The sequence below is a fragment of the Erinaceus europaeus genome, chromosome 13, assembly GCF_950295315.1.
Source record: "Erinaceus europaeus chromosome 13, mEriEur2.1, whole genome shotgun sequence".
Lineage (NCBI taxonomy): Eukaryota > Metazoa > Chordata > Mammalia > Eulipotyphla > Erinaceidae > Erinaceus > Erinaceus europaeus.
This window is the reverse complement of record NC_080174.1, coordinates 48,650,321-48,668,520: the sequence shown is the minus strand read 5'-3', so window position 1 is coordinate 48,668,520 and position 18,200 is coordinate 48,650,321. Positions and strand designations below refer to the sequence as shown.

The 18,200-nt window shown below is 48.2% G+C and overlaps 2 protein-coding genes across 3 annotated transcripts in view; one reads left to right on the top strand and one right to left on the bottom strand.

The window, feature by feature from the left end:
- The first annotated feature begins 2,258 nt into the window (after window positions 1-2,258).
- Window positions 2,259-4,647, top strand: MARCKSL1 (MARCKS like 1). The gene is made up of 2 exons (XM_007523258.2): window positions 2,259-2,573; window positions 3,372-4,647. Exons 1-2 carry the CDS (start codon window positions 2,487-2,489, stop codon window positions 3,879-3,881), a joined length of 597 nt encoding a protein of 198 aa, XP_007523320.1. The 5' UTR covers window positions 2,259-2,486; the 3' UTR covers window positions 3,882-4,647.
- Window positions 4,648-4,844: 197 nt separating this feature from the next.
- HDAC1 (histone deacetylase 1) overlaps window positions 4,845-18,200 on the bottom strand; it is a 58,969-nt gene continuing 45,613 nt past the window's right edge. For both annotated transcript variants that reach the window (XM_007523259.3, XM_016188214.2), the window contains 10 exons: window positions 12,835-12,973; window positions 12,237-12,378; window positions 9,200-9,292; window positions 8,008-8,116; window positions 7,782-7,922; window positions 6,887-6,995; window positions 6,664-6,794; window positions 6,294-6,446; window positions 5,690-5,735; window positions 4,845-5,453 (listed from right to left, as the gene is read on the bottom strand). In XM_007523259.3, the coding sequence (XP_007523321.1) occupies window positions 5,426-5,453; window positions 5,690-5,735; window positions 6,294-6,446; window positions 6,664-6,794; window positions 6,887-6,995; window positions 7,782-7,922; window positions 8,008-8,116; window positions 9,200-9,292; window positions 12,237-12,378; window positions 12,835-12,973 (1,091 nt within the window). In that variant the 3' untranslated portion in view covers window positions 4,845-5,425. The remainder of the gene's footprint in view (window positions 5,454-5,689; window positions 5,736-6,293; window positions 6,447-6,663; window positions 6,795-6,886; window positions 6,996-7,781; window positions 7,923-8,007; window positions 8,117-9,199; window positions 9,293-12,236; window positions 12,379-12,834; window positions 12,974-18,200) is intronic.

Sequence of the window (18,200 nt, the reverse complement as noted above, 5' to 3'; positions counted from 1 at the left end):
GTGCAGCGGGTTAAGCGCATGTGGTGCTAAGCGCAAAGACTGGTGTAAGGATCCTGGTTTGAGCCCCCGGTGAAGCAGGTCTGCAGGTGTCTGTCTTTCTCTCCCCCTCTCTGTCTTCCCCTCCCCTCTCCTTTTCTCTGTCCCATCCAACAACGATGACATTAATAACAACAATAAAAAACAAGGGCAACAAAAGGAATTTTTTTTTAAAAAAGGGCAACAAAAGGGAAAATTAAAAAATATATATATATATAGCCCGGATGGTGGCGCACCTGGTTGAGTGCACGTTACAGTGCACAAGGAACCAGGTTTGAGCCCCTGGTCCCCTCCTGCAGGGGGAAAGCTTTATAAGTGGTGAAGCAGGGCTGCGGGTGTCTGTCTTTCTCCCTATCTCCCCCTTTCTCTCGACTTCTGGCTGTCTCTATCCAATAAGTAAAGATAAAAAAATATATATGTGTACTTTACCAGGTACACCACCACTTGACCCCCCTCAAGGAGTTGTTTTTTTTTTTTTATTTTCCCTTTTTTTGCCCTTGTTTTATTGTTGTTGTAGTTATTGTTGTTGTTGTTGTTATTGATGTCGTCGTTGTTGGATAGAACAGAGAGAAATGAAGAGAGGAGGGGAGACAGAGGGGGGAGAGAAAGATAAGACACTTGCTTCACCGCCTTTGAAGTGACTCCTCTGCAGGTGGGGAGCTGGGGGTTCGGACCAGCATCCTTAAGCCAGGTGTGCTTAAAGCGCTGCTCTACCGCCTGACTCCCCCTCCAGGGGTTTCTTACAGACCACAGCAGGTCTTTCTTAACTCTTTCTCACTCTCAGTTATTGGTATCTGTCATATGCTCTTGACACTTCCTTTCTGAACTTCATGTCCCAGACTATAAAATTGGAGGGGGGGGTACTAATGAAGCTGAGAGGTCTCTGTAGGGGCATGGAGGATACAGGAGCAGGTGTTGATTATAGTAGCTACCTCAGTCCCTCCCTCTTTGGTCAGATCTGTGGGGAATTCCCGATTTCTCAGGCCCTGGGGGTATCTCTACACCTCATAGCCTCTGACATCCCAGGAGGCCTTACTCATAGGAGGGGGAGGGAGGGAGCAATGTGCTGAGCTCTGCAGGACCCTGGCTTGCTTTTGCAACACTCTGCTTCCTCCAGTCTCTTTCCCCTTCCTCCTGGGGGTGGAGAGCTGCAGCTGGAAACACGTATCTGGGGCCAGCCAAGATTCTGAGGTTCCCACAAGCTGAACTAGGGGAAAGGGAACTATCAGGGGATAAGAACTACCCTACCCTACCCCACCCGCATCCAGGCTCCCTCACCAGCATCTAGGCTCCAAACTCTTGGGCAGGGTGAGAGGCTCGGACACTGTGTGGACTCTCCTCAAGGGACCATCTAAAGTGTAGAGGGAGCTTCATCAATACTTTTCAGGAAATGAAGGGTTTTGAAGTTGGTTGAGTCCTGTCTTTGGGGTTCCTCCATCTTTGGGGTTCCTCTGCCTGTTTGTGGAGCCCTTATGCAGAGGAGCAGTGGGGAGGTATTAGGAAAAGTCAAGCAGATTATATTTCTGAGCTTTAGGCTCCTCAGTTTTCAAATGGGGACACAGATGACCTTCAAGGTCACAAGAACAACCCAGGTGGGGCTTTGAAATGGGTGCAGGCTGAAGGCAGGAGGGAGGAGGGTGAGCTTGTCTGAGAGGTCACTGATCTTGGTCACCAAGGAATGAGAGGAGAGTTGATGGACGAGCCTCACGTTTTACCAGACAGACCCCACGGCGGGTCAGAAATGCCAGGCTGGCATGGGGCATGTAGGTAGGTGGACCTCTGTGAGATGTCCTGGCCAGAGGGAGCACAGAAACCCAGAGGGCCCTGCGGCTTCTATGACCATAGTTTCTGGAACGCAGTTCAGGAGAAGCCGTCTGACGAGTCTGGGCATGTGGACCCTTCAAAGAGTTCATAGGGGCTGCCAGGCTATGGGGTCACTCAAGGTGTTGGGGCGTCCAGCCTGAGAAATGGGCGGTGAGGAGGAAACCACTGCTCTCTCCTTTTTCTTCTAGGAAGCCCCCTCTGCTCAAGTCGATGGGAGGACCCGCCTCTCTCCTTCCCACACCGGGCCTCATCTGCCCCGAGTAGTCTGTGGGTTGGGGGGTCCAGACCGCCAGCATCGCCCACCATCATGCAAGTGGGACCCGCGACTGATCCCGCCTCCGCCCCTCGATTGGGCGCTCATTTAAATGCCCGGCCCCGCCCCCAATTCTGGGCGCATATATATAGGCAGCTTGGCGGGCGGCAGGCGGCATTCTGGCGCGGAGCGGAGCGGCGGCGGGTGCAGGTAGCGGGTCGGGTGCGGAGCTGGGGTGCAGCTCGGTTTCCCCCCGACACCCCTCCCCCTAGGGCGCGAGCCCCACCCCTCTGCGGGCCAGGCGACTCGACCGAACTCTCCCCTGTGGCGCGAGCCCTGGGCGGCTCCGGGCGCCCCCCAGCAGACCCCCATCATGGGCAGCCAGAGCTCCAAGGCTCCCCGGGGCGACGTGACCGCCGAAGAGGGAGCAGGCGCATCTCCCGCTAAGACCAACGGACAGGTGGGTGCGCTCGGCACGGCCCGCCCTGGCCCCGCCGCTCGCGCCTCGCCCCCTCTGGGACCCTGGGCCGGGGCCGCGCGCTTTGTCCGGCCCGGGACACGCGGCGCCCCCTCCCCCGCCCGGTCCCTTTGTTCTCGGCGCCGCAGCCCCCGCGTGCGAAGCGAGGGGAGGGGCCGGAGGGGGCGCCGGCCGAGCCCCGCCGCCTTCTTTGTTCGCGGCCCCGGCCCCCGGCACTGCCCCCCGGCCGCCCCGAGCGCCGAGCGGGGAACAAAGGCGCTGCTGGGCCGCGCCAAGGGGGCGCTCCGGGGCCGTGGGGCGGGCGCCGGGAGGGGATGGCACTGCCCCGCACACCCGGCCTCGGGGGCCCACGGCCTTATTTTTGGGGGGTTGGAGGGAGAAGGGACTGGAAATGTGGAGGGAACCGGAGGTGGGTGGGGGCCGTTCACACAAAGCGGGAGGCTGGGAAAATAGGCCGTCCAGGTACGGAGAACAGCGCCCCGAGGCGGCTTCCCGCCCAATATCGGTTGGCACGGCTCCCCGCCTGCCGGGCATCCGCGGCTGCAAGCGGTTCTGCGCGCAACAGTGAGCGCGCCCTGGGCGATGCGGGTGGGGGGCCCCGGGACCCCAGCGCCTCCTGCTGGCCGCGGCCTGCGCGCCCGGAGGGCGATGTTAGACGGGGTCCGTGTGGGGTGAGGCCACAATCCCTGGATCCCGTTGAGAGAAGGGTCAGGACGTGGGCTGGGGGAGGGGAACAGAGCCCCAGCCCCAGCCCTCATCGCCGTCTCTTCTGCCCTGCAGGAGAACGGCCACGTGAAAAGCAATGGAGACTTATCCCCCAAAGGTGAAGGGGAGTCGCCCCCTGTGAACGGAGCAGAGGCAGCCGGGGCCACTGGTGATGCCATCGAACCCGCACCCCCTAGCCAGGGCGCTGAGGCCAAAGGGGACACCGCCCCCAAGGAGACCCCCAAGAAGAAGAAAAAATTCTCTTTCAAGAAGCCTTTCAAATTGAGTGGCCTGTCCTTCAAGAAAAATCGGAAGGAGGGAGGGGGTGACTCCTCAGCCTCCTCACCCACAGAGGAAGAGCAGGAGCAGGGGGAGATCGGTGCCTGCAGTGAGGAAGGCACTGTCCAGGAAGGGAAAGCTGCTGCCACCCTTGAGAGCCAGGAGCCCCAGGCCAAGGGGGCCGAGGCTGGCTCCACATCCAAGGGAGGAGACACAGAAGAGGAGGCAGGGCCCCAAGCTGCAGAGCCATCTACTCTCTCGGGGCCTGAGAGTGGCCCTACACCAGCCAGCGAGCAGAATGAGTAGCTGGGTGGGGGCAGGTGGGTGATCTCTAAGCTACAAAAACTGTGCTGTCCTTGTGAGGTCACTGCCTGGACCTGGTGCCCTGGCTGCCTTCCTGTGCCCAGAAGGGAAGGGGCTGTTGCCCCCTCCCAGCCACGTTCCCTTATCTTCCTCTCCTCCCTGTGGATTCTCCCATCATCCATTTATTTGGCTTTTCTCCTAAGGCCAGTTGAAGATGGTCCCTTGCAGTTTCCCAAGTTAGGTTAGTGATGTGAAATGCTCCTGCCCCGCCCTCCTCCCGCCCCGCCCTGCCCTTGCAGAAGGCAATTGCTGGTTTCCTCCCCAATTCTTTTCCAAGTAGGTTTTGTTGACTCCACTCCCCAGACCCCTGAGCCACATGTGGGGTGCCTACACTCCCAAACCCTGATTGTCCAGCTTTCCTCCCCCTGTTGAGTTTTTAGTCTCTTGTGCTGTGCCTAGTGGCACCTGGGCTGGGGAGGACACTACCCCGTCTAGGTTTTTATAAATGTCTTACTCAAATTTCCAACCTCCAGCTTGTGAATCAATTGTGTCTTTTTTGACTTGGTGAGCAAGTATTAGGCTTTGGGGTGGGGAGGTATGTAATGTGAAACAACTTGTTGTTGTCTTTTTTTCCCCCCCTCCCATTGTTGTAAATAACTTTTAATGGCCAAACTTCAGATTTGTACTTTTTTCTTTCTAACTGCTAAAACCATTCTCTTCCACCTGGTTTTACTGTAACATTTGGAAAAGGAATAAATGTTGTCCCTTTTGTGGTGCTTTTAATGACTGGTCTTCCAGGGATGAGGTGCGAAGATGCGTTACCCTCAAACCTTGAGGGGAGGAATTACAACGCCTGGTAAGTGGGACTCAGTAGTTGTTAAGGAGGGTTCGTCCTTGTGGACCCTCGAAGGTTAGGAAAGTGGAGCTGTGAAATCAACCCATGGATAGTGCTAGGAGACAGCTCAGGAAGGTCTAAAAATGTACCATTTTTATTACAAAGATTCTCAAAAAAATGAAAATAGTATCTCAAAAGAGGAAAACAACCTACCAATCTCCACCTGTAGAAATGGGGGAGGACAGAGGGAGTTCCTTAGCGGAGAAAGCTAAGAGAATAGAACTAACCTAAACACGGTTTATTGCCTTAAGGAGCCAGCCTGCATAGGATAAGGGATTCCCTGAAGATCCAAACATCCCTTCTAGAATGCTCATAAGGGCACTCACTCCCCCAAAGCTACTAGGCAGGCACTTGGCATTTCAGAATTTGGTTCTATGGCTGCTTAAGAATATCCCTTCCACCCAGATCCAACAACCGTGGCTAGATCAAAATTCACAAGTGGGGGAGGTGTGGCAAGGCAGCTACTAGATGAGCTCACCCAGCGTGTACACCCTGGGCTCAGCTCAAGCCCTGTTTCCTGTCTAGTCCCTGGGGGGTTGTTTATATTTAATATAGTTTTATATAAATACACAGAAATAGAAAATATAAAACTTTTGAGGGGTTGTGGGAGAAAGGTGGGGAGTTTGGCAACATGCCAGCACTGAAGGTCAGCTCAGGCCAACTTGACCTCCTCCTTCACCCTGTGGAGAGAGCAGAGACTGGTATGAGGTGAGTCGCCCAAGACATCCTGAATGTGGGTCCAGTGACTTCCACAGGACCCTGGCTACCCAGGTGACTACGAAGGGGGTTTCCCAACTCTGCAGACATCTATAGACTGGCCCCTGAAAGGAGCCTTTGTAAGCTGCTCCAGCTGTCCTGTGCCTTTCCTCTCAGTGTGGCAGGGCAAAGGGGACATGGCTGACAGCTCCTTCCTCACCCTTTGGCTTCTTGCTTCTCCTCGGTTTTCTCCTCTTCCACGACTTCTAGAACATAAGAATGCAGAGATAGCCAAAAGCCGCCCCTCTGGAAAGGTCCTGGTGATGTTCACTTATCCTAAAGCTCATTCCTCAACTCTACAGCTCATCTGGCATAAGCGAGAAAAGCCCATCCCTACCTAGTCTTCCTTCCCAAGAGACCAGTAGAGAATAAACGGGTCAGACCGGTTTCCCAGCCTGCTACAGCTTGAAGCAGGTGGGTGGAGGCAGCCCCCTGGGAAACTGGGGTGAAGTGGGGGTGTGTGTGTGTGGGGGGCTTGGGTGGTATGTGAGAGCCATGCTCCTGGCTGCAGGGAGCCTAGGCATGTTTGGCTCCTCTGGAGGCTGGCAGGGCTCAATCAGCCAATGGAGATGACTCAAGTTTCATTCTTTTGTGGGCCCTGCCATTTCTGGGAGCCACTGAAAAGCCCAAGGAGCTCAGAAAGAGCTCCACAAAAGCTGTTGGCAGGGTCTGAATCGGCTCCCTCCTCCCAGTGCCCTACATAGACTCATCACCCTTTAGGGCTTGGGGTTCAAGACCCAAGTCCAGCCACAACCCAAACCCACCTTTCTTTTCTTCTGGCTCTTTCTCTCTTTCATCTTCTGTTTTGACTCTCTTGGCTTTCTTGAAGTTGGAAGCATTCTTGCGGCCCCCCTCTCCCTCCTCATCAGAGTCAGAGAACTCTTCCTCGCAGGCAATACGTTTGTCAGAGGAACAGACTGGGGGCAATGGAAAACATGGATGAGAGCAGGAGATTCTTTATCTCAGGGGTGTCCCCTCTTGTTCTCCAAGACCGAGAGAGAGAGAGAGATCTTGGGAGAGAATGCTTTAAACTGTTGCCAGAGGCACTGGGACTTGGTTAATCTCGGAAAACTTGAGGGGAATGTGGCACCAGGAAGGGTAGAGGGAAGTACAGCCCCCCAAGATCTGTCTTACTAGAGATGCGCTTGTCGGGATCCTCTTCATCCTCATCCCCGCTCTCCTCGGGGATGGCATCCTCAGGAATGGCCTGCATCTGGACCCCAGGTGCATGGGGCAGCATTCTCAGGTTCTCAAACAGTCGTTGTCTGTGACCAGTGGTAGAGGGTAACTGGGTTCTTGTCAAGGTCAAGCCACAGCTTAGAATGTTCAACTAATGTGTGTCTAAGGATATACTCACTTGATCTTTTCCAGGTACTCATTCGTGTTCTGGTTAGTCATATTGGAAGGACTGATGTGAAGTTTGAAATCCGGGCCAAAGTATTCAAAGTAGTCATTGTATGGAAGTTCTGATTGGGACAGGGAACAAGAAAGTCAAAAGACTTGTCTGTGATGAGACCCCTGAGAAAACATAATGGTTATCTAGGATCAATTTGTCTATCTGACAAAGAAGAATGCCTCCAAGATACGGTAAAACCTGGATGTCTACAGGATTTCTCTCTCTCTCTCTCTCTCTCACAAAGCACTACTCAGCTCTGGCTTATGGTGGTGTGGGGGACTGAACCTGAGACTTTGGAGGCTCAAGCATGAGTTTCGTTGCATAACCATTATGCTATCTACCCCTACTGTTTAAAGGATTTCAACCTTTATTTTGGTGTAAAAATAGATAACTGTGTGGTCCAGAAGGTGGCACAGTGGATGAAGCACTGGACTCTTTCTTAAGCATGAGGTTCCGAGTTCAATCCCTAGCAGCACATGTACCAGAGTGACAGCTGGTTCTTTCTCTTTCCTCCTTTTTCATGAATAAATAAATAAGATCTTAAAAAAAAAAGAAAGAAGAAAAAATTGGACAGTGAGCACTGAAAGCAGTACTCCTTAACTCACTAGTCCAGTTAGACTATAGAGTACAAATTCCTGCTGATAATTTTGCCCAGACGAGAAACAGGACAGAGGGGTAAGCGTCAAAAAGGACTCAGGAAAAAACTGGTGGTGATATTCTGTCAATCATAAGGGTATGCAAGAAAATTAGTGCCTAGTATCAGAAGAGGTCACTCATCAATGGGGAAGAGGCTATAAACTTGAGAATACACCAACTCCCAACTCTGCCCAGCCCAACCAGGCCCAGCAGCTATTACCATTGGGGATCTCTGTATCCAGGGCCACAGCAGTTTCGTAAGTCCAGCACCGAGCAACATTACGGATAGTGTAGCCGCCTCCCCCCAGCATCAGCATAGGTAGGTTGAAGCTCTTGACAAATTCCACACACTTGGCGTGCCCTTTGGTGGGAGATGGGGGGCTGGGTTAGAGCAGCATCCAGCAAGACTTACCCCCCCATACCCGCCACACCCCACCTTCTCTCACCTTTGATAGTCAGATTGAAGCAACCTAACCGATCTCCGGACAAGGAGTCAGAGCCACACTGTAAGACGACCGCACTAGGTTGGAACATCTCCATTACTTTGGACATGACCTAGAAGAACACCCACTGGTCACTAAGCAAAATCAAGGAGATTTATTCGAGATTTAGGGCTAGAAAGTAGATTGATGACATTCTTCGTCATCAATCTACTCTGCTCCTCCTCAGCTGGGTGGTAGAGAGAAGGGAGTCTCACTGGGGGTTCTCATCTTTTCCCGCTTTGGGTTTCAATCTGCCAATTTGAAAAGGTCACCAAGAGCCTTTCTACCCCCTAATAACCCTGAACCTAGAATCATCTTACCAGCTTCCTGATCTTTCCCTTTCTTTCACTGCCCAAATTCCAGCAGCACCTCCTCTAGAAAGTCTTTCTCACCTTTGGCTGCATCTGTTATACTCATTAGCTCTTGGAAGCTGTGAGTCTTACGCTGCTGAGAACAGAGACCACAACTAAGGTGGCTCTTGCCCTTAGTGCAAGGTGCTTAGTATAGATTTTTGATGTTTGCTCAGTGACTACCTGACCTGGTTGGGTTAACATTCTAGTTATCGATTCTTGGCTGCTTTCAGGTGGAGATATTTAACTACTTAGCATTGCAAGCGAGGCCCCTTTTGAAATACTAACCCCTGCATATGTTTCCTGCCACATCCTTAAACAACCGTCTCTTACATCTTAATGGCCCCTCAGTATCTCCATACTGTTCCCTCTGCTGAATGTCAGGCCTTCCTTTCAGTTCCTACCTCCTTCATATAAGTAACTCCTCATATTTCAAGGTCTACTTCAAATGTCACCACCACTGTAAAATTATCTCTGACCACTCTATCACCCTTCCCCTAGCCCAGGTGTGTGTCCCATTCTTCTGTTCGGCCAGTGCTTGTCACCCGTGCCACAGCCTGAGAACTTCAGGGGCACCGATCATATATGACATATTCTGGTATCTAATAGATGGTCCGGCCCATAGATAACATCACTGGGTATTTGGATGGATTTTGTTCTTCTAAATGACAACACTGCATGCAACCCAGGGCTGAAACACATCTCAGCCAAAGATCCTTGAGATAAAATGGAGCTGCCTTGCTATTTAATTCATCCTCCTTAGACCACCCCCATCTGTATTCCAGGTGGTTAGAGAAGTTACTTACCGGCTTAAAAATGGCTTCATAGGACTCATCATCAATCCCATCTCGGAGAGGGTAATTAACAGCATAATACTTTCCTTTGCCAGCACCAATATCCTAATCAAGAAGGACATTAAAACAGGGAGTCGGGTGGTAGTGAAGCAGGTTAAGTGCACACAGTGCAAAGCACAAGGACCGGAGTAAGGATCTTGGCTCGAGCCCCCAGCTCCCCACCTGCAGGGGAGTCGCTTCACAGGTGGTGAAGCAGGTCTACAGGTGTCTATCTTTCTCTCTCCCCCTCTCTCTTCCCCTCCTCTCTCCATTTCTCTCTGTCCTATCCAACAACAACAACATCAATAACAACAATAATAACTACAAGCAAAAGGGAAATAAATATATACATATATATATGTGACATTAAAATAAATAGATGAAGCTATAAGGAAGTTCAAGGATAGGAGCTGGGAAGCAGCAGTTCTAAGAAGCACTGGTACTGCAAGAGACCATCTGAGTCGATGAGGTAGACCAGGGACAGGGCAGGATACCTTGGTTAGTACCACTCTCCTGTCTGGCAAGTCCAGCTCACACCCTGAACACACCACTGAGCTTGCACTCAGACCAAGACATTGAATAATCTGCCTTATAATTCAAGATCTCTACTTTTGGGTTGGGTTAGAAATGACTGGGTAGGGGGCCAGGTGGTGGCGCACCTGGTTAAGTGCTCACATTACAGTGTGCAAGGACCCAGGTTCAAGTCCCTGGTCCCCACCTGCAGGGGGAAAGCTTCACAAGTGGTGAAGCAGGGCTGCAAGTGTCTGTCTCTCTTCCTCTCTATCTCCCTTTCCTCTCTCAATTTCTCTTTGTCTTTATACAATAATAAAGAAAGAAATGACTGGGTCACAGGAATAACCACCACCGCCATTAACAAGAGAGCTTTACTGCTCATTCCTCCATCATCTACTTTCCTTTAGAGAGGTATGGATGCGTGGTCCGGGAAGTGCCACAGTAGATAAAGCACTGGATACATAAGCAATCCCCAGCAGCACATGTACCAGAGTGATGGCTGGTTCTTTCTCTCTCTCTCTCTTCCTTTTTTTCATGAATAAATAAAATCTTTTTTGAGGGGGAGTAGGGCAATAGTGCAGTAGGTTAAGTGCAGGTGGCGCAAAGCACAAGGACAAGCATAAGGATCCCGGTTCGAGCCCCTGGCTTCCCATCTGCAGGGGATGCTTCACAAGTGGTGAAGCAGGTCGGCAGGTGTCTTTCTCTTCCCCTCTCTGTCTTCCCCTCTCTCCATTTATTTCTCTCTGTCCTATCTATCAACGACAAAATCAGTAATAACTACAACAATAAAAAACAAGGGCAACAAAAGAAGAAAATAAATAGTAAGTAAAAAAAAAAGAGTGGTCCCGGAGGTGGCGCAGTGGATAAAGCATCGGACTCTCAAGCATGAGGTCCTCAGTTCAATCCCCGGCAGCACATGTACTAGAGTGATGTCTGGCTCTTTCTCATCCTATGTTTCTCATTAATAAATAAATAAATAATTTTTCTTTAAAAAAAGAGAAGTATGGATAAGAAGCAGAAAGGGAAAAGTTCTTCAAAATTATAAACACTATTACTTTTTTTTTTCTTTAAAGAATTTATTTATTCATGAGAAAGACAGGAGGAGAGAAAGAACCAGCCACCGCTCTGGTACATGTGCTGCCGGGGATCAAACTCAGGACCTCATGCTTGAGAGTCTAGTGCCTTAGCCACCGTGCCACCTCTCGGACCACTACTTTTTTTTCTTAATCTTTATTTATTATTGGTAGAGACAGAAATTGAGAGGGAAGAGGGAGATAGAGGGAAAGAGACACCTGTAGCCCTACTTCACTAGTGAAGCTTTCCCACTTCAGGTGGTGACCAGAGTCTTAAACCTGAGTCTGTGCACACTGTAAGGTGTGCGCTTAACCAGGTATACCATCGCCTGAATCCTTATAAACACTATTACTGTTTGCCATAGCAAACAACTGATTTAATTGTCACTTTTTCATGTATGGGGTTAATGGCATGACCAAGTGGCTATTTTCATTGTATTTATGCTAATTAAACAGACTGGTTCAAAAAAAATAGCTTTGAAGGGTTTTTATCCTGAGGTCCATGAATGGGATTAAATAAAGGAGGTATCTACTAACGGTACTATCGGGTCCAGAATTTCAAGTACTTTTCTGGAAGGGTCTGTCAGATGATCAAAAGGGGAAGGTGGGGGCTGGGGAGACAGCACAGTGATTATGCAAAAGACTGTCCTGCCAGGGGCTCCAAAGTCCTAGGTTTAATTCCCAGCACCACCATAAGCCAGAGCTGAGCAGTGCTCTGGAAGCTCTCTGTGTGTATCTTTCTGTCATTAAAAATAAATACGTAGGGAGATGGGCGGTAGCACAGTGGGTTAAGTGCATGTGCCACAAAGCGCAAGGACCAGCATAAGGATCCTGGTTCGAGTCCCAGCTCCCCACCTGCAGGGGCGTTGCTTCACAGGCGGTGAAGTAGGCCTGCAGGTGTCTTTCTCTCCCCCGTCTTCCCCTCCTCTCTCCATTTCTCTCTGTCCTATCTAGCAACGATGACATCCATAACAACAACTCTACAATAAAACAACAAGGGTGACAAAAGGGGATAAATATAAAAAATATGTAATATATTTATAAATAATACATATATACAGGGGAGGGGCATAACAAAAAAATGTTAGAACTCTTGAGATGGACCATAAAGATCCCAATTCCTAGCTCATGGGAGATAACCTAACTTATCTAGCCTAGAACTCAAGCCAGATGGGACATCTAAATGGTACAATGCAACCTAACCATGGCTAAGAAGGACAAGCAATGAGCTAAGAGACCCCCCCTCCCCATGTCTCCATCCTTAAGTGTCTTCTTCCAGAAGAAGGTTGAGAAATTGAGCACAGCAGTTTCCCAGGATGGGATATGGTATTCTGAGTATCAGAATAGACAGAAAATGGGTTTTTGTAACATGAAACCTGAAAGTTAGAGCTGACAACTGAGTGGGAGCTAAAGGGAGTCCTCACCCGTAGGTCCCCAGTTCCTGGGAAGTACTCTCCGTATTTATGAAAGGACACGGTCATGACCCGGTCTGTGGTATAGAAGGCTTCCTCCACGCCATCGCCATGGTGAATATCAATGTCAATATACAGCACTCTCTGGTGATACCTAGGATCAGAAAGGGGTCAGGGTTCTGGGGGCTCTTTGGGAGCAGGACGCGCCAAGGGCGCCAGGTCCCAGCTTACCGGGCTGGCTGCCTCCCTCAGGTATCTCTAAGCACCAGAGACGTGGAAACTGGCTGAAGGAAGGTGGAAGAGCGGCAAGGTGTCTCCAGAGGCCTGGCCAAGCCGACCAAGTTCGATCTTCCTACTCTATAGCCAGGGTCAACTCCAACCACACATGGACACTCTGGAGGCAGGATCTGACAGCGCCTGCCCCTGAGCTTGCCATGGGCTCAGATCAAACCAAGACCCCATCAAGAGGATGGTCAGAGATGCTCACTGAACACATCCTAGCCAGCATACCGCAAGGAAAAGCAAACTAGGGGAGTAAGCCCAGGGGAAAAGGGAAAGTGGGAACCTGGCCTAAGGTGCTCCTCCAAGAGACAAGGCCAGGTAGGCATACTTTAGCAGTTCGAGGATGGCCAAGACGATATCATTGACGTAACAGAAGCCAGATGCCTCAGACTTCTTTGCATGGTGCAGGCCCCCAGCCCAATTCACAGCGATGTCCGTCTGCTGTTTGTTAAGTTTCACAGCACTTGCTGGGCATGAGAAAAGAGAACACAAGCCTGTTAACAAGTCACTCTTCCCCTTGCCCCAAAAGGTCAGAGAATGCAGTGAGAGGAATAATCTCCCTGTTCAATAGCTGTACTGTAAAATTTCCAAATCAACTGCAAGTATATTAGCGGTAGTGTAACTTTTGTGAAACTATCTAAATAATCCAACAAAAGGAGAAGCAACTATAGCAACTGAGGTAGGTCTATAAGCAGGGATTAATCATACAGCCACTAGAAATGTGTCATATCCCCACCTGAAGGGGGAAAGCTTTTTTAAAAAATGTTTTTATTTATTCCCTTTTGCTCTTTTTTTGGTTGTTGTTGTTGTAGTTATTATTTGATGTTGTTGGATATAGGACAGAGAGAAATGGAGAGAGGAGGGAAAGACAGGGGGAGAGAAAGATAGAAACCTGCAGACCTGCTTCACCGCCTGTGAAATGACTCCCCTGCAGGTGGGGAGCCGGGGGCTCAAACCAGGATCCTTATGCCGGTCCTTTCGTTTTGTGCCACCTGCACTTAACCCACTGCGCTACCGCCCAACTCCCAAGGGGGAAAGCTTTGCAAGTGGTGGAGCAGGGCTGTGGGGCTATCTGTTTCTTTCCCTCTCTATCTCCCCTCCCTCTCAATTTATCTCTTGTCTCTATCCAATAATAAATCAATTAATTAAACAAGAAAAAAAACTTGCTTAAAAAAAGAAATACTAAGTAAAATGTGTAGGCACAAAACCACACACAAAGTCCATTTTTGTAAAATAAAGACATTATATCCAGATATATGCCCATAGGAGCATAAACACCATGAGGTATATTTATACATACTATAATTGTGTGTGTGTGACCCCACACACTTTTTTGTTAGCTGAGATTATATCAGACCAGGGCAATAGTGGAGTGGAATTGGGAGTAAATAATGATCATATGACAATACATATATTTTTGCATCTAGGGTTATCGCTGGGGCTTGGTGCCTGCACTATAAATCCATGGCAACTGAAGGCCATTTCCCCCCATTTTTGTTGCCCCTGTTGTTATTATTGTTATTGCTGCTGTTGTTGGATAGGACAGAGAGAAATTGACAGAGGAGGGGAAGACAGAGGGAGAGAGAAAGATAGACACCTACAGACCTGCTTCACCGCCTGTGAAGCGACGCCCCTGCAGGTGGGGAGTCAGGGGCTTGAACTAGAATCCTTACTCTGTTCCTTGCGCTCCCAGCCATGTGCACTTAACCCACTGCGCTACCACCTGGCGGCCCCCTCATGCTTTTTTTTTTGTTTTTAACTAGAGCATCACACGTGCAATTTCTTTACTCCCAGGCCACTTTTTCATTCAGATAGATAGAAAATCAGAGACAGTGGGAGTCAGGTGGTAGTGCAGCGGGTTAAGCACACATGCTCAAAGAGCGGGGACCGGCGTAAGGATCCCAGTTTGAGCCCCCGGCTCCCCACCTGCGGGGGAGTGGCTTCACAGGCGGTGAAGCAGGTCTGCAGGTGTCTTATCTTCTCTCCCTCTCTCTGTCTTCCCCATCTCTCTCCATTTCTCTCTGTCCTATCCAACGACATCAATAATAACTACAGCAATAAAAAGCAAGGGAAAAAAATGAGAAGAGACACTATATAGCAATACAGATTCCCCCAATGCTATAGCAACTCCCATGTGGTGCGGGGACTTGAACCTGGGTCACACATAGAGCAAAGCACACACACTACCTAGTAAGTTATCTCTCTAGCCTAGAAAAACATTTGTTAAGAAAGGGTTCAGAGGAAGTCGGGTGGTAGCGCAGCAGGTTAACCAGCATGGCACAAAGCACAAGAAGTGGCATAAGGATCCTGGTTCGAGACCCCGTCTCCCCACCTGCAGGGGAATTGTTTCACAGGTGGTGGGGCAGGTCTGCAGGTGTCTGTCTTTCTCTCTCCCTCTCTGTCTTCCCCTCCTCTCTCCATTTCTCTCTGTCCTATCCAACAACAATAACTACAACAATAAAACACCAAGGGCGGATTCAACTTCCGGAGGCAAAGCTACGAGCAGGAGATCGCTTTCTCTCCTCTCCTTCCTCTCTTCTCCTCTCCCGGATCAACTAGGAATACCAAAGGAGACCACCCGGACCGAAACAAGACAGGACTAGAATGACCACAGGAACCCAGTAAATCACCCGTGAGTACAAACACGCGTGGCTGGTGACAGAGAGGAGAGAGGGGCCTAAGGAGAGATTAAGTGACTGCTAACAGTTCGATAGTTTGTCAGTGGAGACACCACCTCCAGTCTGCTCCACCAACAAGGGGACAGCTGAAGGGAGGAAAGGACTCCCCAGAGACTCACCAAGTTCAACTCTGAGTCTCCATTGCTACTACCCTCAGAATCTGGAGCAGCAACAGGGAGGGACACCAGAGGACAGAGATATAACCGGGAAACTCAGGAGAAGACCTATACCTCCATGGCATAGCTGAGGGGCCCTGAAAGTCTCTTTGCATAACCACTGGATTATCTCTGCCACACCCTGCTTTATCTCTTGGTCAGGAGTCAGTGATTAAGCTAAGAAGCCTATTGATAGTTTAAAAGCCCTCAGGCTCCCATAGCCTACAGGGAAGAAAAACAAAGAGGCTTTTACACCACTGAGCTCCAACTCAGGGATTGAAAAAACTGTTAACTTCCACCATGGTAAACCCATTAATTAAATTACTTAGACACAAGTCAATCCAGGCAATAGTGATCAATAATTTGAAAAGTACTGATAAAGGGAACTCATAACATAATATATAAAATGGTTAAAACAACAAGAAAAAATATTGGAGACTCGAACCAGGACAAGAGTCCAGCTAAAAGTCCTCCAGAGGGTGAAGCACAAAACAACGAGTTCAACATCCAAACATTAGCTAAGGAAATAATAACAGGAGTGAGTAAAGAATTTGAAAAAATTGTAATCAGAAATGCAGGAACAACAAATGAGAATATGGAAGAAAATTCTAATTATCTCATGGTTATTAGAGAGCTGAAAGCTGAAATCGCTGAGCTAAGAAGGCAACTAGCTGAACAAGCTAAAACAGTATCAGAGCAGGACAACAAAATAGATGAACTCCAGAAAGCAGTAGAGGGCAGAGAGAATAGAATCAATGAGGCTGAAGACAGAATTAGCAAGATTGAGGATGAATTAGAGACAACTAAAAAAGAAGTAAGAGATCTCAAAAAGAGATTAAGAGATGCTAAAAACAACAACAGAGTCCTATGGGATGACTTCAAAAGAAACAATATACGCATTATTGGCATACCAGAGGAAGAAAGAGAAGGAGAGGAAGAAAGCATTCTCCAGGCCATAATAGCTGAAAATTTCTCTAGTCTAGACAACACCAAAGACATTAAGATTCAAGAAGCCCAGAGGGTCCCAAACAGAATTAACCCAGATCTAAAGATACCAAGACATGTCATACTTAGAATGGAAAGGAATAAGGATAAAGAAAGGATCCTCAAGGATGCAAGAGAAAAACAAAGAGTCACCTACAAAGGAAAACCCAAAAGATTAGCAGCAGACTTCTCCATACAAACACTACAGGCCAGAAGAGAATGGCAAGATATCTATTGAGTGCTCAATGAGAAAGGCTTTCAGCCAAGAATACTATATCCTGCTAGACTGTCATTCAGACTAGATGGAAGCATCAAAACCTTCTCAGACAAGCAACAGTTGAAGGAAGCAACAATCACCAAGCCTGCCCTGAAAGAAGTTCTGAAAGGTCTCCTATAAACAATCAGACCACCACAAATAGGACACATATCAAAAAACTCTAAAACTCTACAAGAATGGCGTTAAAATATCTTCAATCTTTGATATCAATAAATGTCAATGGCCTGAATTCACCTATTAAAAGATACAGAGTAGGAAGATGGATCAGAAAACACAACCCAACAATATGCTGTCTACAGGAAACTCACCTAACGCAACAAGACAAACACAGACTTAAAGTGAAAGGATGGAAAACTATCATACAAACCAATGGCCCACAAAAAAGGGCAGGAACAGCTATTCTCATATCTGACAGGATAGACTTTAAAATAGATAAGATTAAAAAAGATAGGAATGGACACTACTTAATGCTCAGAGGATCAGTCAATCAAGAGGACTTAACAATTATTAATATCTATGCACCCAATGAGAAGCCATCTAAATACATCAAACTTCTACTGAAAGAGTTACAGCAATATATTAACAGTAACACAATCATAGTAGGGGACTTCAACACCCCACTATCTCAACTTGACAGATCATCCGGAAGAAAATCAGTAAAGACATAAGGGAGCTAAATGAAGAGATAGTTAAACTAGAACTATTGGACATTTTCAGAGTCATTCATCCCAAGAAACTGGAATACACATTTTATTCAAATCCACATGGATCATTCTCAAGGATAGACCATATGTTAGGCCACAAAGACAGCATCAGCCAATTCAAGAGCACCGAAATCATCCCAAGCATCTTCTCAGACCACAGTGGAATTAAACTAACACTTAACAATCAACAAAAGATTAGTAACAGTGCCAAAATGTGGAAGCTCAACAGTACACTTCTTAACAACTTCTGGGTCAAAGAGGAAATCAAGGAAGAAATCAAAATGTTTCGAGAGTTCAATGAAAATGAAGACACAAGCTATCAAAATATTTGGGACACAGCTAAAGCAGTCCTAAGAGGGAAGTTCATAGCTATACAAGCACACATTAGGAAACAAGAAAAGGTACAAATAAACAGCCTGACTGCACATCTTAAAGACCTAGAAGAAGAACAACAAAGGAATCCTAAAGCAACCAGAAGGACAGAAATCACTAAAGTTAGGGCAGAAATAAATAACATTGAGAATAGGAAAACCATACAAAAGATCAATGAAAGTAAATGTTGGTTCTTCGAAAGAGTAAACAAAATCGACAAACCTTTAGCCAGACTCACAAAACAAAAAAGGGAGAAGACCCAAATAAATCGGATAGTAAATGAAAGAGGAGATATCACAACAGACACTGCAGAAATTCAACATATCATGCAAGGCTTCTATGAACAACTATATGCCACCAAGCTAGAGAACCTGGAAGAAATGAATGATTTCCTAGATACCTACCAACTTCCAAAACTAAGTAAAGAGGAAGTGGATAACATGAACAGGCCCATCACAGCTAATGAAATTGAAACAGTTATCAAAAATCTTCCCAAAAATAAAAGTCCTGGACCAGATGGTTTT